At 44.4% G+C, this 21274-nt stretch overlaps 1 protein-coding gene across 1 annotated transcript in view; it reads left to right on the top strand.

Annotated features, from left to right (window-relative positions):
* The window catches only part of ANKDD1A (ankyrin repeat and death domain containing 1A), a 41166-nt gene extending 19892 nt beyond the window's left edge, over nt 1-21274 (top strand). Inside the window, 8 exon segments of the mRNA XM_032864712.1 lie at nt 1043-1141; nt 12013-12111; nt 13170-13223; nt 13225-13269; nt 14304-14399; nt 17314-17518; nt 20021-20152; nt 21057-21274. Of these exon segments, the coding sequence (XP_032720603.1) occupies nt 1043-1141; nt 12013-12111; nt 13170-13223; nt 13225-13269; nt 14304-14399; nt 17314-17518; nt 20021-20152; nt 21057-21118 (792 nt within the window). The 3' untranslated portion in view covers nt 21119-21274.

Here is a 21274-nt window from a genome sequence, read left to right as displayed (position 1 = left end):
GGTGTTGGGAAGACACCAAGAGCCACCTTGAGGGGGAAAGTATCTGCCCTAGGGAAACCACCTGCGTCCTTGCATCTGCGTGGTGCTGCTCTTTGAGCAGCAGCCCTTTCTCTATGCCCAGAGCAGTGCTCGGGACTGGGAGGGGACGTAGAAGTGAAGTGTCAAGGCCATCTCCCCAGCAGTAGCAGCATAGGAGTTTAGGGACCGGGGAGGTCATGTCCATCTGGTGGACATGGGCAGGGCTGGAGCTGCCCACTGCCCTGGGCCCTGTGCTCTCGCCTTGGTTTGCGGTTTCCGGCAGAGGACACATTCTATCTGGACACCCCACCCCTCGCAGGGCCTCTGAAGTAGGGGCTGACTCAAAGTGATTACATTTCCTGCTGGGAGGCGGACTGGTTCCCACTCACCCTGTGCACTCAGTTCAGACAGGACTTTGGGAGAGTGAGCAGCTTGTCCCAGTTTGCCCCACACTGCCCTGGTTTTCAAACTGAAAATCCTGGGGAACAGTCTGGGCAGTCTGGGACAGCTGGTCGCCTAGAGGGGTCCTCCTGGTGGAGCGGAGGGGAGTAGCTCATGTGAGGTTGCTGTTTGGCTGGGGGTGGGCTTGGATTGAAGGGGGGCACTCAGAGGGCCCATCAGGATGAAGCCTTGCCCCTGGGCTGCCTGGCTCCCGCCCGGACGGCTGAAAACAGCTCTGGCAGGGCTGTGTGTGCCAGGTGCGGTTTGCTCTGGGCTGGCAAATCTTACTTGCTCCCCTCTTTGAAAACCTCAGAGTATACCCCGCATGTCTTTACCAGCCTAGGAATTGTGCGGGCTTTGATGTATGTTCTGCAGTTTGTGATAGGAAGCAGGGAGAAGCCAGGACCATGGTGAGCTCCTTCTACTAGTCACCAGGCCTGGGCAAGGCATTGATTTCTCCAGCCTCAGAGTTCAAGAGGGTAATTATCCCGGAGGGTGTGTGTGTGACAAATGGAATAATGGATACCAAAGGCCCACTGTGAGGGACTTTCAGGACAGGGCACTGATGCCTGTTTCCCTCTAGAAAAAACAGAGCTGTCTCCACTACGCAGTCCTCGGTGGCTCTGAGGACATGACCCGGACCCTCATCCACGCAGGAGGCCACACCAACATGGCTGATCATGTAAGTGTGGGGGCTTGGGTTGAAGGGGTCCCCACTGCAAAGTCTCCATGACTTCCCTGATATAGCATAGCACAGACAGGTGCTTTGGGCCCCTGGGGTTGGGATGAGGGCCAGGATTGGAGGGCCTGGTAGCTAGCATGAGAGAGGGTCAGATAAGCTTCTTTCTAGGACAGGATTAGCAAACAAGCTACATTTCCTCCCAAGTGAGTTATTCGCATGTGTTCTCCACTCATTTAGCCATTGGGACTTAGTGATGGTCTTTTATTTTACAAATCTAGCCTCTTAGTTGTTCATTTTTTGCTTATGTGGTACACTCGCAGGGGACAGTATATTCTTGTGGTTTAGACATGGACTGGCTTTGAGGCCTGGCAGGGCCTGTCACAAACTGAATGACCTTGGGCAAGTTGCTTTGACCTCCCTGGACCTTTGTTTCTTTATCTTTAGGTACTATTATTAGTCCTATTATGTAAATGAGGAACTATCTATTGTTTAAATTAGAAAGAAGTCATTTGGGCACCTGGGTGGCTCAGTGGGTTAAGCCGCTGCCTTCGGCTCAGGTCATGATCTCGTGATCCTGGGATCGAGTCCCGCGTCGGGCTCTCTGCTTGGCAGGGAGCCTGCTTCCCTCTCTCTCTCTCTCTCTCTCTGCCTGCCTCTCCGTCTACTTGTGATCTCTCTCTGTCAAATAAATAAATAAAATCTTTAAAAAAAAAAAGTCATTTCTTTTTCTCTTGTTTTTGTTTGTTTTTTAGAGGTCATTTCTTTTTTTTTTTAAGATTTTATTTATTCACTTGACAGAGAGAGATCACAAGTAGACGGAGAAGCAGGCAGAGAGAGAGAGAGAGAGAGAGAGAAGCAGGCTCCCTGCTGAACAGAGAGCCCGATGTGGGACTCAATCCCAGGACCCTGAGATCATGACCTGAGCCAAAGGCAGAGGCTTAACCCACTGAGTCACCCAGGCGCCCTAGAGGTCATTTCTTAAATAAGCACTATATTTAAAATTAGTAAGAACAATATAGCACAGTTCATTGGAATATAGAGAAAGAAGGCATCCCTAATCCCAGCAACCCAGTAAAGCAATGACTTTTCTTTATTCCCTTCCAGTTTCTTCATATGTGTAGTAGTATCTCTAGCTATAAAGAATCCAGACTAAGGCAGAATTCTGGAAAGGGGGATGCTTAAGACACCAGAATTTTTATTCGAGTCCAGTGGGAACTATCCAAAACTATGTTGCTAGTTTTTCTAGCAACCATTTTTTTAAATTAACATATAATGTATTATTTGCCCCAGGGGTACAGGTCTGTGAATCATTAGGGTAACACACTTCACAGCACTCACCATAGCTCATACCCTCCCCAATGTCCATCACCCAGCTACCCCATTCCTCCCCCCGACCCCCCAGCAACCCTCAGTTTGTTTTGTAAGATTAAGAGTCTCTTATGGTTTGTCTCCCTCCTGATCCCATCTTGTTTCATTTTTTCCTTCCTTACCCCCAAATCCCCCACGTTGCCTCTCAAATTCCTATCAGGGAGATCGTATGAAAATTGTCTTTCTCTGATTGACTTATTTTGCTCAGCATACTACCCTCTAATTCCATCCACATTGTTGCAAATGGCAAGATTTCATTTCTTTTGATGACTGCGTAGTATTCCATTGTATATATATACCACATCTTCTTTATCCATTCATCTGTTGATAGACATCTAGGTTCTTTCTATAGTTTGGCTATTGTGGACATTCTAGCAACCATTTTTTAAAAATTTTTATTTATTTAATTTTTTTCTAGCAACCATTTTTAATGCCAGATGTGGTTCAATGACTACATCACACTTAACAGTTCCTCAGCTGTTGAGTATTTGTTTTTGACTTTGTCAGGATAAATAATGATTTATGAACATCTTTATGGCTTGTAACTTTGTATTTTCTTTTGCATCATATATGAATTCTCCAAATAGGATTTCTGGGTCAGGTGGTAAAAACATTTTTGTGATTCTTCATGTAACTTGTTAAATCCTTTCTAGAAAGGTCAGATCACATAGCCCCCAATAATTTATAAGTGACCTTTCACCAATATTAGATATTAATATTTCTATAAATTTCATAGTTAACTGATCTTTGTTATTGCTTGATTTAGAATCTCTTTGATTACTGTTGACCCTGAATTTTCCCAGGAATTTGTTTTTCTAGTTGAAGTTTTCTATTGTGAGTTATTTCTTCTAATCCTTTGTCTATACTTGTGTGGATTTTCTTTAACCAACTTCTTTGAGGTTATTACTCTTGGATCATAATATATGTTGCTGTTGCTTGCTCTAACAACTTTTTGACATGCTGAAGATGTAAATGTTTGTGTAATCACAGGTATTCTTGATGCAAGTTTTGAATTTTAGTTTAGGAATCTTCTAGCCATGATTTGATTTTTGATGTTTGGCTCTTTAATACTCCTACACTGTATTTTTTTAAAAGATTTTATTTATTTGACAGAGAGAGACACAGAGAGAGAGGGAACACAAGGAGGGGGAGTGGGAGAGAGAGAAGCAGGCTTCCCGCAGAGCAGGGAGCCCAATGTGGGCCTCGATCCCGGGACCCTGGGATCATGATTTGAGCCAAAGGCAGACACTTAATGACTGAGCCACCCTGGTGCTCTACACTGTATTTTTTTGTATATAGTATGATATATTACCCAGTAGATTCTCCCCCCAATTTTTTAAAATATTTCTATGTCAGGCACATTTATTAAATAATTATAACATTTCTTAGCACTTTTTCATTCTTTCCTTTATCACATATTCGCATTTTGATATATGATAGGCTCTATGTCTGGGCAAGTGATTCTCTTTCAATACGTTATATGTGTAATCTTTAGCTGGTACCATAGTATTTTAATTATTGTTGCCTCGTAATTTGTTCTAAAGTCATATAAAGCTCGTCTTCTTAAATATCCTAACCTTTTATCCTTTTATATTCTCACATGTTTATTTTTCCAGCTGAGAGTTGTGTTTTTTTCGATTAAAAAAATCAACTTAAGGTGGGGCGCCTGGGCAGCTCAGTGGGTTAGGGTCTCTGCCTTCAGCTCAGGTCATGATCCCAGAGTCCTGGGATCGGGCTCTCTGCTCGGCGGGGAGCCTGCTTCCCCCTCTCTCTCTGCCTGCCTCTCTGCCTACTTGTGATCTTTGTCTTTCAAATAAATAAATAAAATCTTTAAAAAAAATAAGAGAAAGGATAAAAACCATATTATTTCAATAGATGTGGAAAATGCATACAACAAAGTACAATATCCACTTGTGATAAAAGGGCCTCTGCAAAGTAGGTCTAGAAGGAACATATCTCAACATAATAAAGGTGTTATATGAAAAATCTACAGCCAACATCATACTTAATGGAGAAAAAGTGAGAGCTTTTCCACTAAGTTCAGTAACAAGGAAAGGATGTCCACTATCACCACTTTTATTCAACACTGGAAGCTGTAGCCACAGCAATTAGACAACACAGACAAATAAAAGGCATCCAGATTGGTGAGGAAGAAGTAAAACTCTCATTATTTGCAGATGACATGATACTATGTACAGAAAATCCTAAAGACTCCACCAAGAAACTACTAGGGCTGATAATTGAATTCAGTAAAGTTGTAGGATATGAAATCGATGTACAGAACTCTGTTGCATTCCTATATACTAATAATGAAATAGCAGAAAGTGAAATTAAGAAAATAATCACATCTACAATTGCACCAGAAACAATAAAATATCTAGGAATAAACTTAACCAAAGAGGTGAAAGACCTGTACCCTGAAAACTATAAAAACACTGAAGAAAGAAATTCAAGTTGATGCAATGAAACGGAAAGACATTCCATGCTCAGGGTTGGAAGAATAAATATTAAAATGTCTATAACACCCAAAGCAGTCTACAGATTTAATGCAAACCCTCTCAAAATACCAACAGCATGTTTCACAGAGCTAGAACAAACAATCCTAAAACTTGTATGGAACCACAAAGACCCTGAATAACCAAAACAATCTTGAAAAAGGAGAACAAAATTGGAGGTATCATAATTCCAGACTTCAAGTTATATTTCAAAGCTATAGCAATTAAAACAGTATAGTACTGACATAAAAACAGACCCACAGATCAATGGAATAGAACAGAAAATGAACCCACAATTATATGGTGAATTAATCTTTGATAAAGGAGGAATGTACATATGATGGGAAGAAGAGTCTGTTCAGCAAATAGTGCTGGGGAAACTGGGCAGCCACATGCAGAAGAATGAAACTGGACCACTTCCACCACACACAAAAATAAGCTCAAAATGGATGAAAGACCTAAATGTGAGACCTGAAACCATGGAAATCCTTGAAGAGAACACAGGCAGTAATTTCTCTGACATTGGCCATAGCAACTTTTTTTTTTTTTTAAGAATTTGCATTTATTAAGGGGTGCCTGGGTAGCTAAGTTGGTTAAGAGTTTTCATTTATGGGGCGCCTGGGTGGCTCAGTGGGTTAAAGCCTCTGCCTTCGGCTCAGGTCATGATCCCAGGGTCCTGGAATCGAGCCCCACATCGGGCTCTCTGCTCAGCAGGAAGCCTGCTTCTCCCTCTCTCTGTCTGCCTCTCTGTCTACTTGTGATCTCTCTCTCTGTCAAATAAATAAATAAAGAATCTTTAAAAAAAAAAGAATTTTCATTTATTTATTTTTGAGAGGGAGAGAGAGAGCGAGAGCACAGGCAGGGGGAGTGGCAGGCAGAGGGAGAAGCAGACTCCCCACTGATCAGGGAGCTGGATGTGGGACTTGATCCCAGGATCCTAGGCCAAAGGTGGATGTTTAACACACTGAGCCCCACAAGCACCCAGCCATAGCTACTTTTTTCTAGAAAGGTCTCTGGAGGCAAGGGAAACAAAAGCAAAAATAAACAATTGGGACTACATCAAAATTAAAAGCTTCTGCATAGCAAAGAAAACACTGAACAAAACTAAAAGGCAATCTATGGGATGGGAGAAGATATTTGCAAATGACATATCTGATAAAGGGTTAGTGATCCAAAATATATAAAGACACAACACCCAAAAAACAAATAATCCAATTTAAAAATGGACAGAAGACACAAACAGACATTTCTCCAAAGAAGACATCCAGATGGCCAATACACACAAGAAAAGATGCTCAATGTGTCATCATGAGGGAAATGCAAATCAAAACTACAATGACAGATCACCTCATACGGGTCAGAATGGCTGAAATAAAAAACATAAGTAACAAGTGTTGGTGAGGATGTGGAAAAAAGGAAGCCTCTTGCACTGTTGGTGGGAATGCAAACTGGTGCAGCCACTCTGGAAAACAGTGTGGAGATTCCTCAAAAAATTAAAAATAGAGCTACCCTATGATCCAGTAATTGCACTACTGGATATTTACTTGAAAAATACAAGACCACTAATTCAAAGGGATACATGCACCCCTATGTTTATTGAAGCGTTATTTACAATAGCCAGACTATGGAAGCAGCTCAAGTGTCCATTGATAGGTAAATGGATAAAGAAAGTGTGGTATATATAGTTAATGGAATATTATTCAGCCAAATCTTGCCATTTGCAACAACATGGATGGAGCTAGAACGTATAACGCTAAGGAAGTCAGTTAGAGAAAGACAAATACCACATGATTTTGGTGATATGTGGAATTTATGAATCAAAACAAACAAGCAAAGGAAAAAAAAGAGAGAGAGAGGCGCAAACCAAGAAACAGACTCTTAACTTTAGAGAACAAACTAATGGTTGCCAGAGGGAGGTGGGTGGAAGGATGGATAAAACAAGTGATGGGAATTAAAGAGTACACATTATCACGATGAAAAACAAACAAACAAACACAGAACTATACCCCTGAAACAAATAATACATTATATGTTAAGAAAAAGATTAATAAAAAAATAAATAAAATTTAAAAACCAATATAAGATTTAGAATAATCATTGTAGGACTATAAATTAATTGGAGATAATTAAAATGATTTTAATATTTACTCTTCTGTAGGAACATATCTCTCTACATATTTGAATAAAACTTTAAACCCATCCACAAATTTGAACTTAAAAAAATTTTTTTTTTTTTAAAGATTTTATTTATTTATTTGACAGACAGAGATCACAAGCAGGCAGAGAGGCAGGCAGAGAGAGAGGAGGAAGCAGGCTCCCTGCTGAGCAGAGAGCCCGATGCGGGGCTCGATCCCAGGACCCTGAGATCATGACCTGAGCCAAAGGCAGCGGCTTAACCCACTGAGCCACCCAGGCGCCCCGAACTTAAAAATTTTTTTAAAGAAATTAAACATAAAAGGAAGTTTGGAAAACAGAATCATTCAGATTTTTACTACCCTCGCACAAATATTCTTCTTTATTTACTCTCTTTTTTTCAATTGCCTACTTTGGTATAGATTATACTACATATACTACATATACATATATACTACTTTGGTTAGAATTATACTACGTATATAATTTTGGGTCCAGATAATCACGAGCATTTCCATGTGGCTGCATAGGTACTGATGGTGACATCTGGTCTGATGAATGGAGGCACCATGATTTATCAACCTCCTCCACTGGGATAGAGCATCTGGCTTACTTGCCAGTACAGATAGCACAGCTGTATGCATATGATTTCTTTTCTTTTTTTGGAAAGATTCTTAGACATAGGGAATTTGAGGTCAACTATTGTGAGCATCTTTCTAGCTCTTGATATGTAAGCTGGACAACTTCCTGAAAGTCTCATGCGCATCTGCAGAACCACGAGCAGTGTCCAGGCTGCGAGTGTCCTGATCCTCTTACCCCAAGAGCTTTACATTTTCTCCCAATTAAAAAAAACCCCAGCAGCACCTGGCAGGCTCAGTCAGAAGAGCCTGGGACTCTGGATCTCAGGGTCGTGAGTCCGAAGCGCATGATGGGTGTAATGAATATACAAGAAGATAAACTTTAAAAAACAAATATCAAGTATCCCTCACCATTGTCTTAATTTACACCCCTTTGATTATTATCAAAAGTGAACATTTTTCCATTTGTGGTAAATCGTCTCTTCAAATTGTTTGCACATTTACATGTAGGGATCTAATTTGATTTTTTGATTAGTTTGCATCTTTACTGCTCTTTACTTTACTACTACTAGTACTTTACTACTACTGTATACTACTCTGTATGTAGTATATATCAGCCTTCTGCCTCCAATGTTGACAACAAACATTTCTTCCTGGTTAAGTTGTTTACCTTTTCATTTGGGCTAGGTTTGCCCTTATTTACTTACTTATATTATTTTTGTTACATTTACATTTTTTAAAAAAATGAAAATAATCTGCTGGTAGTAACAGTGTCAAAGACATGGTCCTAAAGAGTGAAGATCCTAACAAGTCAAATCTGATGTTTTTCCTTTACTTTTTTTATATTGTTTCTACACCTGGTAAATGAATCTCTTTGTTCCTAACTTCAAAATAATTTGTTCTCTTCTAATTTTTTCATAAGTTGATTAAATTTTTTTTTTATTTTTTAACTTTTATTTATTTGACAGAGAGAGAGATCATAGGTAGGCAGAGAGGCAGGCAGAGACGAGGAAGCAAGCTCCCTGCTGAGCAGAGAGCCCAATGCGGGGCTTGATCCCAGGACCCTGAGATCATGACCTGAGCTGATGGCAGAGGCCTAACCCACTGAGCCACCCAGGTGCCCCCATAAGTTGATTTTTAAAGATTTATCTTATTTATCATTTATTTAAGTAATCTCTACACCCAACATGGGGCTTGAACTCACAACCCCGAGATCAAGAGTTGCATGCTCTTCTGAGCCAGCCAAACACCCCTCCATAAATTTTTAAAAGCCAACTTTTAAAAATCAGATTTAAAAAAAAATAAAATTTTAAATATCTATGGTATCAAACAGGGATCGATGTGTATTTTTCCTTCCAAAATGACTGACTACTTATCTCAACACCTCTTACTTAATAAGCCTCCCTTCTGTGACACATCTTATTAAACACTTAAATTTCATGGACTATTACAATGAATTGTTTCCTGTAGGGGTTTCGTGCTCTTTCCGCCCGTGTTGGGGGCTGATTCGGTCTACACAGCGGCCACCCCTAGTGTCTGTTCATCAGAGGCAACCTGAACCTCTGTTCACTCTTCTAAAAGAGCAGACACTCCCATTTGTTCCCCTATCTCTGATGACTTTCTGCCTCCGATGGGATCTGCTTTCTTCTTAGCATTTGGCACAACTGATAGGACAAGTTGTTTCTTGTGTTTATTGTCAGTTTTCCCCAACAGAATGCAAACTCTTTGCTGATGCTGTTGCTGATGATGCTTTGTCTGTTCTGTCCACTGCTGGATCCTCAGTGCCTAGAACGTACTTTGCACACAGTGGACAATCTATACATACTCATGAATGAATGAATACCTGCTAAACATTCACCAACTTCAGCTTCCTCTATCTGCTGATCCAGGAGGACCAGTGTTCTGCTAGCTGGGGATCTTTGGCTGCCTCTAGTATGGATGTCCCCTCCCTCTGATGCAAGGCAATAGAGCCAATACTATGAGCCAATACTGTAGCGTGGGGCACATCCTGGTCTTTTTTAGGGATGCCCTGCCCTCCTTTGTCCTTTCAGACTGCTGCAAGATGTGGCTCATATGTGTAATAAAAAGTTATTGGGGGCACCGGGGTTAACCAGTTGGTTAAGTAACTGCCTTCGGCTCAGGTCATGATCCTGGAGTCCTAGGATGGAGGCCTGCATCAGGCTCCTTGCTCAGCGGGGAGCCTGCTTCTCCCTCTGCCTGTTGCTCCCCCTGCTTATTCTTTCTCTCTGACCAAAAAAAAAAAGATTATCAGTGGGGTTTAGGAGTGCAGAGTATAAGCAGATGGATGGTAGGGGTGGAAAAAGGCCTTCACTAGGTATCTTGTGTACTTTTTGGTTCTTTTGTTTTTTATAAATAAAATGTAAAACAACTAAAATCTAAAACAACTAAAAACAACTTTCTCTCTTTCCACTCCCCTTTCAGACCACATTCCCCCAGATGTGTTTCCAGGACAACTGAGGCTAGATCGGGTGTGTTCGCTTATCTCCATAGTTTGCAGCTTCCTGGAAAGCCAGGCCTTGTAGTTCTGACAAGTTTCCAGAACTTGTTTCTCACCTGAGATGTGCATTTGCGCCAGTTTTAGTCTCTGCCCATTCAATGGCACAGCACACCTTTTCAAGGCCGGATTTTGATTTCACAGCCATCCAGCAATGATCTGAGGACACTGTTGAAATTCTTAGAGAGTTTTACTTGGGTTTAAAAAAATTTTTTTTCTAGGGATGCCTGGGTGGCTCAGTTGGTTGAGCCGCTGCCTTCAGCTCGGGTCTGATCCCAGGGTCCTGGGATTGAGTCCCACATCGGGCTCCTTGCTCAGCGGGGAGCCTGCTTCTCTCTCTGCCTCTGTCTGCCACTTTGCCTGCTTGTACTCTCTCTCTGACAAATAAAATCTTAAAAAAAAAATTTTTTTTCTAGATGTGTTTCAGAATCCTTTTTGGCATTTATTGAAATTTGGGTATGGGATTACATTAAACTTGTAAATATAAGAGAAAATGGTCATCTTTATAATATATTTTCACTAGGAGCATGAAGTCTTGCTATTTCTTTGTCTTCTTTTCTATCCCTCAGTGATGTTATATGGCTTTATTTTGCCTTTGATATGTCCAATAACAATTATACTCTTCATAGATACTTTGTATTTTGGGCTGTCATGGAGAAGATATCTTTTAAAAGATTTGTCATTTCTTGTAGGGATTCAAAATAGGAATGCTATTGACTTGGGTTTTATCTTCTATATGACTTTGAATTAATTTTACTACAGTTTTTTTGGGGGGGGTGGAATAACTTTTTTAACCTGCCTAGATATACAATCACATTGCCTACAAAATCATCGTATAGTTTAAATCTTCTTTTCCAATATCAATAAACCTTTTTCATTTTTTTTATTTTAAAAAAATTTCTGGCCTAAACTAATAGACATTGGTAGAAGACATTTTTATCATTTTGTGTGTCTGTGTGTGCGTTCTGTTCTATAATCTTTTTATACTCAATATATGAGGGTGTTTTTCCACTATCAATCTTACTGGCTTTGTACTATTCCTCTATGTCTGTGTCACTATATCACCAAGTGACAAGGATGGCAGTATCTCCACTTTGTCGTATGGTCAGGAGGGAGTCATAAGGGACCATAGATGAAGGAGTTTTCCAGCCTTGAGAGAGGCCTTGGATGTGTGTTGGACTTGTGAGGTCTCTGTTCTGGTTCCAGCTGACACTCTCATTCATTCCTTTCATGCATAAACAGTAATCAGGCACCTACCTTGGTGCTCGGGGGAGAAATTCCCAATGACAAAAGGTTCTTGTTAGCTATGGGCAAGTCATTTATGTCTCCTGAACCTCAGCGTTCCTGTTCATAAGAAGAAAATACTAGTAACACCATTTCTATATACGCTGCCTAGGTTCATGTGTGGATTCAATGAGATATTAGAGAATTTTTAAATGTTGCTAGAAGGGAACCTCAGGAAATATCACTTGTCAGATGAAGAGTCCAGAGAAGGGAAATGACTTGCCCACAGTCACATAGTGAGTTCCTGGGATAGCGAGGTCTCAAACTTGGATCTTCAGGCTCCCACCCAACTTACAATGCAGAAACTCCAGGGTTTCAGCCTTTGGGGCTATGGATTCCTTGAGCCAGTGATGTCCTCCGAGGAGCAAGAAGGGCCAAACCAAAAAGCACTTTTTGTATACAGCCTTCCCTCTGTCCACCCCCAGCACTAACCTACCAACCTGTGCAGGGCCGTCCTGGGAGGGACCCATCGGATGACCCATGTGTCTCCTCCCCCAGCAGGGTGTCTCTCCTCTGCACCTAGCTGTAAAACACAACTTCCCTGCCTTGGTCCAGCTCCTCCTCGATGCCGGTAGCGACCTGGATGCCACAGACAATGTAAGTGGTTGCAGAAACCATTTGGGCCCCAGAGGGCTTCTAGGCACCCTCCCAGACTGGCAGGGCTTGGCTGCCATCTCCTAGCCTGGCTCAGAGCTGAGAAATTACTTCCTTGGTTTGTAAAAGAGCTGTGTGAATATTTGTTGAAGGGAATGGCATTTTATCAACCATTCCTATATTTGGAACATTTTGGTGGTTTCCATGTTGCTGCCATGGTCCATCAAACACTCCAGTAAACATCTTCCTACGTTCTACTGTCTCCTTTCACTGATTTTTTTATCCCCACTTTGGGAAAATTTCCAGGACAGGGGTGAGTGGGGCAGTCTTGTGTCACAAGAGGCCTCTGAGTCCTGAAGTTATGCTGAGTCAGGAGCCCTTTCAATGCCCGTTCCCCACATGCCTCCCCTCAACCATGTAGTCCTCAGTGCCTGTACTTACAACGACGAGCAGTGGAAAGCAACTTGGCAGGATACCGCTCATACCTTCAAAACGATCAGGCTTTGCGCTTCAGTGAATTGGGCCTCAAGAAATACATTAGAAGCTCATGCACAAAGATACCTATTGCAACATTGCTTATCAATCTTCAATTTGCAGATGGCCCAAATATTTAATAATAGAGAAATGATCAGGTAGATTATGGGTTAGACATAGATTACTGTGGAGCTGTTAAAAATGGGCTTTGTCGGAGTTTATAATATGTGGACAAGTTAGGTAGAAAAATGGATGCAAAATATATAGATGGGATGATCTCATGTAAAATCAACAAACCAAAAGCATTCTACATTAAAGACTAGAAGAATTATATTGGGCTCTTTACAGAGATTGACTTAGCTAGCAAGTGGTATTTTTTTCCTTTATTCTTTCTGCTTTTTTGTTTTTATCAAGTTTTCTCTGATACTGAGTTTATGACTAAACCCATCTTACTCCCTCCCATAACTTCTTAGAGAACTTGTTAAGATGCAGTTAGAAGTGTACCCACCTTGGACCTGTCCTGGTTTGAGTTTTGGGCCACTTGTACATGCTTTTCTACTCTCCTATCCCCTTGGCTTTTTCCCCAGAGACAGCAGACACCCCTCCACCTTGCGGCTGAGCACGCCAGGCAGGACATAGCATGAGATGCTCCTCATCGCGGGGGTTAACTTGAACCTGAGAGATAAGGTACATCTGCTCCCAACCAGCCTCCCTTTCAAGCTTTCGTGGCTTCCTCTTTGCCAGAGACCCTACTACAAAAACCTCCCGCTCTCAGACTGTTGAAAGCTTCCCATCCTTTATATACTAGCTCAGATGCTGCTTCCACCAGGAAGCCTTCCTAGCCCTCCATCCCCTTCCGCCTCTGAGGTCCCTCAGGACTTGGCCTGCCCTTCTGCCGGTCTAGAACTATGAGGTGGTTGTCTTCTGTTTCATGGTCCCTCGGATTTTGAGCTCCTTGAGTTGCCCATTGGTGAGGGGGAGGAGTAGAGGAGCATCACATCACTGTCTCACAGTCCCCTACATGTGGGTCAGGGGTAGGGAAGCTTCCTGGCTCTTTGTGCCTGGGGGGGGGGGCTACTCCCTCAGGTGGCCAGAGGTTCCAGATGAGCTGAGGACTTGTTATAAGGCTAAGGAGGTCACAAGCTTGTGAGGGAAAGGGGCTTGCACAATCCTTGACATGGTGTGTGGAAGAGCTGTGGGGGGTTGGGGGGGGCGCCAGAAATAGGCCCTGAGGCTAGACCTGGAGGGGGGCTCCCTGGCTTGAGCTGGGCCCCAGGGCAGCCGGCCAGGTGCGAGGAGGAGCTTCCCAACTCCCTGCACCTGCCTGGAGATTGAGGCCAGCCCTGTGCGGGATGCCTGGAGCAAAAGGCCTGAGGGGGGCGGGCCTATGTGACTTGACGATCCCAGTCCCCCTCTCTGGGCTCTGGTTTCAGCTGAGAAGCAGGCCAAGTAACCCCTATTTCACAGGTGATGTTGAAGAGTTATGCAGGCTGAGTTTCATATGCTCTAAGACTTCCTAAATCTAAACAAGAGGCAGTTGCTGGAATTACTGCCTCATTCTTCCCATGCCTTCCATGTCCCTCGTCATGCCCAGAAAACATTTCTGCTCTCCTTTCTACTGGAAGCCACTTTCTTAGGGGCAGAACGTTTGCAGCAGATGCTAGAGGCCACCCTACAGCCCTCCTGTAGCAACTCTGGCTTCCCTTACTTCTTCCTCGCAGCAAGGGAAAACCGCCTTGGCAGTGGCCGCTCACAGTAACCACGTCAGCCTGGTGGGCATGATCATAAAGGCTGATCGCCTCTACACGTGGGAGAAGGTACGGACACCCTGCGCTAGGTTTGTCCATGTTGCAGAGGGAGCGGCCAAGGCGCGAGGTGGGGCTGGCTTTGAACCCCAGCCCTCACCCAATTCAGGTCCCCGCACCGCCCACCCTTGTTTCCAAGGAGGGGATAATCCTGCCTTACCCACCACCAGGGCTGATTGAGCATCTGGAGCTGAGTGAGCCAAGGTAGTCCGGGGGCCGTGCCAGGTTGGAGGTAGTATGGATGCTATTAGAGCGCCCGGCGGATGGATGCGTGTGCGCATGTCTGTGTGCGAGAGGAACGAGATGGCGAATTGGTTTCCGCTCACTGCCATCTCCAGGTGACTGGGATTGCTGCTGGGGGTATTGTCTCCAGGCAACTTTCTGAGCCCAGAAGGAAAGAGTGCCGGGATGGATTAGCGATGCCTGCTGAGGAACTGGGGAAGAAGAGTAGCAGATGTAAGATTATGCTGTTCAGTCGCCAGTAAATGGGGTCAGGTAGGGAGGGGCTTTTTTTTGTTTTTGGTTTTTTTGTTGGTTTTTTTTTTTTTTTTTTGGTCTTTGAGGTTGTTTTTATAGTTGGAAAATAATTTTTGCATTTACTTCACGTTTAAAAATTAATAATTTATCAACAAATTTTAAAACCTGGTTTTCCTTGGGGTGCCTGGGTGGCTCAGTTGGTTAAGTGTCTGCCTTCTGCTGACAAGATCCCAAGGTCCTGGGATGGAGTCCCTTCTAGGGAATCCCTGCTCAGCCAGAAGTCTGCTTCTTCCTCTCCCTCTATCCCTGCTCATGCATGTGCTCTCTCCCTTTCTTGCTTACTCTTTTAAATAAATAAAATAAAATAAAATAAAAATCTAGTTTTCCTTAAACTTTTAAATTCATTTTGTAAATCTTACTCCATTTATAAAACTGGCATTTTTTAGGAATCTTGGGAATTTCCATTTTCTAGGAAGGCTTTTGATTAATGTTTGGACCCATGTTTAAACTTAAACTATCTTAAACAATTTAAGCGACTGATTAAATCTGATAGATTTTTTTTTAAAGCACTTTGCTTCCTTAGTCTGTCTGTCTTTCTTTCTTTCTTTCTTTTTTTTTAGAGAGGGAGGTGGGGGAAGAGGAAGAGAGAGAATCCCAAGCAGACCACGAGGTTCGATCCCACACCCTAAGATTATGACCTGAGCTCAAATCAAGAGTGGACACTTAACTGACTGAGCCACCCAGACGCCCCCTAAATTCTTTTTTTAAGATTTTATTTATTTATTTGACAGACTGAGATCACAAGTAGGCAGAGAGGCAGGTGGTGAGGGGTCGGTGGGGAAGCAGGCTCCCTGCTGAGCAGAGAGCCCGATATGGGGCTCCATCCCAGGACCCTGGGATCATGACCTGAGCCAAAGGTAGAGGCTTTAACCCACTGAGCCACCCAGGTGCCCCAGGTGCCCCCTAAATTCTTAAATTATCCCAGTAAATCCAGTAAATTAAACCTATAAAGTGAATCTCAAATATCTTAAACATTCCAATATTGTCTGCAAACTTAGCTTCTCCTGTACTGCTCATAAAAATCACTATTTCAAAATCAGTAACAAATTTCAATAGGAATCATAAGATATTCTCTTTCATGGACATGCTAGATTCTTAGACACATTACAGCCCCTTTTCATACAACAGGTTACTCCTCACTGTGACCCCAAAATATTAATACCAAGGGTTTGATGAACTGATTCCTCTTTATGCTTGATTCTAACACCTCAGACTTGAAAAGTTCTCAATGCTAAGGCATCTGGGCAGTTAGAATCACAAACCTCCCTCCTACCCAGGCTAATTCAATCAGAATCACTGGTGTGGGGACCAAGTATCCGTAGTTTTGTTTTGTGTATTAGATTTTATTTTTTATTTTTATTTTAAGATTTTATTTATTAACAGAGAGAGAGAGAGAGAGAGAAAGATCATAAGTAGGCAGAGAGGCAGGCAGAGAGAGAGGGGGAAGCAGGCTCCCTGGTGAGCAGAGAGCCCAGTGCAGGGCTCCATCCCAGGACCCCGGGACCACGACCTGAGCTGAAGGCAGAAGTCTTAACCCACTGAGCCACCCAGACACCCCTAGATTTTGTTTTTAAAATTAATCTCGACACCCAACGTGAGGCTCAAGCTTATACCCCCACGATCAAGAGTCGCATGCTCCACAGAATGAGCCAGCCAGGTGTCCCAGGGAGTCAGTGGTTCTTAAAGCTCCCAGATGATCCCATGCACAGATGCAGCCGGGAACCCTGCTGAGGAACTTCCCCAGGTGACAGCCAGTCTCCCGGGTCATCGAGTCACTGGCCACTGTTGACCAGGATATAAGATTTGCAGCTGCAGACGCCAGAACCCATCTGAGCTTTTTTTTAAGAACCATAACTCTGTACCCACGTCCTTTAGAGGGGCTTACTTAGGCTTTTGTGGGGTTAACTTAGGTCACATAATTCTTTTGTAACTTCTCATTTCATCACCTGCTTTGCATAGAAAGAATTCTGTAAGCCCATCTTTACTACTTATTGGGATTCAGGAAATCTAGTTAGTGCCTGATCCTTGGTTTGGCTTGACTGGTGTTAGCCACAGCCGCCGAGTCTTTCTGCTCACGCTTGTGTAACAAAAACACAGAGAAAAGAGAGGAATTGGGAAGGCTTCCCGGAAGAGGTGGCATGTGGGTGATCTTTGGACTGTGGCAGTGGGGTTGAGGGACAGGCAGGTGAGAAAAGGAATTCTGAACAGAGGAACAGTGTGAGCTGCTGGGGTTCCCAAAGTCAAAGCAAGGCACAGAGCAAGAAACCCGAGTAGCACACACGATGCCCCAGCCCTGGGATGCTGCTAGGGCCCCTCCAAACTCCCACAGGTGAGCCTGGCAGGGATTTCCCCCCAAATGGCAGCTGAACTTTTGGGATCTGCTCCACAGGATCACCCCTTGCGCAAGGACCCCAAGGATCCCTATGGGAAGAACTTGACCTTTAAGCAGGACCATCGGCAGGAAAGGCAGCAATTCTACTCTGTGCTGTGGCGACTGGCCTCCAGGGACCTGCGGCCTCACCAGTGGAAGAAGCTGGCGTATTGCTGGGAGTTCACTGAGGCCCACGTCCATGCCATCGAGCAGCAGTTGACAGGTACCGCCCTGCCTCTCCCCACCCCAGAGTGACCAGTGGGTGGTGGTGGGGGAGCATTGGATATTCGGTTTTCGGTGTTTCTGGGGGGAAAGCCGGGCAACCCGCAGCCTGACTACAGTAAGCCGCATGCCATCACCAACATCCCACATGGCTCTCCATCCTTCCAGGCCTTTGCTCAGGCCGTACCCTCTGCCTCTCCCTCCCCACTGACCTGTGAACTTCACATTCTTCATGAGTTAGGCCAAGCTGATACCCATCATTCACACACCAAACGAAAGTCACTCCCTATAAAAAGGAGAGGACCAGATCTTGCCATCATTATTTAGTATCTGTTTGGAAATGTTGGCCCAGAGCTCCTGGGTGGCTCAGTTGGTTAAGTGTCTGCCTTCAGCTCAGGTCCTGGGCCCAGGGTCCCGGGATCTGGGATTGAGCCCTGAGTTGGGCTCCCCACTCAGCTGGGAGTCTGCTTCTCTGTCTCCCTTTGGCCCTCCCCCCGTCATGCTCACTTGGTCTCTCAAGTTAAAAAAAAAAAAAATTGCCCCTGGTACTAGGACAGAAAACAGAAACAGAAATAAGGACTGTAAATATTGAAAGGAAGAGAGAGGTTTAACTTCAGATGCTATAATCATGCACAGAAGTCCAGTCAACTGAAAAACTCAATAAAATAATGCAGTGAAATGGCTAAATATGATAAATATGATATAATAAATATAATAAATATGATAAAATACAGACACCATAGTATTCCTGTCTACCATCAATAGGTGGGGATGATATATAGAGGTATTTTGGAAAAGCTATTCCATTTGCAATAGTTTCTAAAAAGAAATATGAATGGCATATGAGTAAAACAATAAACATTAGTTCAACTATAAACAAAAGACTTGGGTAGGTGGAATGACAGTCTGTATTCCTGGTTAGAAGTGTCAGGTAGACATTGATTTCTCCCAAACTAGTTTAAATTTTTGATTTTTTTTTTTTTTAAGATTTATCTATTTTACAGAGAGAGAACAAGTGGCAGGGGCAGAGGGATAGAGAGAGATAACCCAAGCAGATTCCTCACTGAGCTCGGAGCCCAACATTGGGCTTAATCCCACAACCCAAAGATCCTGGCTCCAAGATCATGACCCCGAGATCATGACCAAGAGCTGGATGCTTAACTGACTGAGCCACCCAGGCTCCCCTGATTCAGGTTTAATTACATCAAAATAGCAGGTTTTTGGAACTTGACTAAAAGATTCTAGAGTTCTCTTGAAAGAATCAAGAGGGAATGATTAAAGATTTTATTTACTTGAGAGAGAGAGAGAGCATGTATGAGAGAGCACAGGAGAGAGAGCATGAGCTGAGGTTGGGGGGCAGAGGGGAAGGGAGAAACAGACTCCCTGCTGAGGAGGGAGCCTGACTCAGGACTCGATTCCAGGACCCCGGACCATGACCTGAGGTGAAGGCAGACGACGGTTAACTGACTGAGCCACCAGGAACCCCGAAGAGGGAATAGTGAAGGGAAGGGAAAAGTGAAGAGGATCTAATCCAAACAGACTCAACCTGTTATAAAGCTCAAATAGTTAGCATAGAGAGATACTGGACAGAAAAATATGCATACCAGTTAGTGGAACAGAGCAGGGATAAGAACTTTCAGAGAGGATAAAGGAGCACGCCTAAATAATGGGGCTGGGGGCAAGGGATAGTGAATAAATGGGCCAAATGAAGCCGCTATGCCAAAGGCAGCACATGAGGAAGTGCCTGCTGATGGCCCAGAGGGAGCCAGAAAGTCCGAGCACGTGGTGGACTGACCTGGCCCCAGTGGCTGGGAGAGGAGACCTACCTAGTCACAGAGTGGAGTAAAAAGCTCACCCCCTCCTCCCACATCGCAGAGTGTGGACAGTTATTTTCAAACATGGCCGTACACTGGAATCACCTGGGAAGGCTTAACACCGCTCACTGCTCAGGCTGCACCCAGACCCAAGTAGGGTGGAATCTCTCCGGGTGGGTGGATGGGGAATGGCACCCAGGTGTCAGTATTTTTTGGAAGGCTTCCAGGGGGTTTCCAGTGAGCACCTACAGCTGAGAACCACTGGTGTAGGGGAAAGAACATGGCCACCTCTGTCTTGCACTAAGCCGGTTTTCTCATCTGTAAAATAGGACCACTGGCGGGCAAGGCACAGGTTACTGTGAGTAGCCAGAGAAGCAGGGAATAGTCCCGTGCATCATGGGATCACAAGGAGTACCAAACCTGTCTTCAGAGTGACACCAACATGATGCATGGTGGACGCTCAGGAGAAAGCCTGCAGCTGGGGAACTTCTAGAGTCCTCAACACAAAACCTCCGCCCCCACTGCCTCTGAGCCTGTCCTGTCCCTCCTCTCCCCATCTCTGGGCTGAGCTCCACTGGAGCTTAGAGAAGGGCCTGGCTCTCTCCTACCTGGCATGTGCAGGAGGTGGTGCAGGGCAGCCAAGGGGGGGCTCGGTTGGCTCCTTCTCTTTCTCCCCTCATGGTCGTCAGGCACCAAGAGCTACCAGGAGCATGGCCACCGGATGCTACTCATCTGGCTGCATGGTGTGGCCACCGCCGGTGAGAACCCTGGCAAAGCACTGTTTGAAGGCCTCGTGGCCATTGGCAGGAGGAACCTGGCTGGTAAGTGTCCCTAGCTCTGGGCAGCACTACCCCCCAGAATGTGACAGAGCCCTCGGAGGTCTGCTCAGACCACAGTGCAGTGGTGCTGGCTCTGAACCTTCTGGATTCCTGGTCCTAGCCTTGTCTACTGGAATTCAGGCAGAGCCCCGGGCAAACCAGTGCCTCCCAGGCCCGCGTCTCCCCATCCGCGCTGTCAGCGTGCTGGCTCAAATCATGCCTGGAACCTTCACAGCCACAAAGCCACCGATGCTATCATCTCTTCCTCTCTGGCCCTCTGTACTTTGATTTTTTTTTTTCTAATTTGGAATAAGGCTGGAACAGCCTGCAGACCTCTTTCACAAACAGTAAGATATATGGGCCAGAACTGGCTTAATATGAGTTCCAACAGTTCGATCTGGTCAAATAAAATTTCTGAGACCATCACAACCTTTGGAGCCTGTTCATTCTACATGCCTGGTTTGAGATTCTCAGCACCCTGTGGAACTATCAGGCAAGCAAGATAGAACATTCAGTACTAAAAATCAGCTCACAATGAAAGAGCTGTAAATACCGTAATGGCCACTGGTGTGGTGGTGCACTGTGGGGAGACTCCAGGACGGGGTATCAGGCAGTCAGCAGTAGTAATGAAGGCAGTAACAGTGAAAACAGGGCTGGCATGTCCTAGAGAGGAGAAAGGAGAGCCCCCTGTGTGGTGGGTAACTCACAGCAGCTGTGGGCAAGGTGGAAAAACAATCATGGCCTGGGGTGTCGGGGGGAGAGGTGTTAGGGATGACTTTTTTTCCAAAATGTTCTTAAATATCTATCTTCTTTTAGCACAAACACTGGCAGGCAATTAAAGCATGAAACTAGCCCTGTGAGGCAGAGCGTAGGCAACATGAAGCAATAGGATTCCTCTCTCTTGCAGAAAGCATCAGGAAGAAAGCAAATGCTGACCTGGGGGCCCCCAGCAGGTGCACGGCCATGTAACCAGAGGGGCCAGACTTTCAGGGGCATGGGGCCTCAGAATGGGAGCCACTGAACAGAAGAGGACCACCACGAGGGCTTTAAAAAAAAAAAAAAAATCACAGTTAACAGACCTCCAGCTGCTCGTACTGAACCGCACAGCCGAGCAGGAGCAGAGGG

The sequence above is a fragment of the Lontra canadensis genome, unplaced genomic scaffold (genome assembly GCF_010015895.1).
Source record: "Lontra canadensis isolate GAN:19392208 unplaced genomic scaffold, GSC_riverotter_1.0 scaffold28, whole genome shotgun sequence".
NCBI lineage: Eukaryota > Metazoa > Chordata > Mammalia > Carnivora > Mustelidae > Lontra > Lontra canadensis.
The sequence above is the reverse complement of the archived record's forward strand: the minus strand, read 5'-3'. Positions and strand labels throughout refer to the sequence as shown.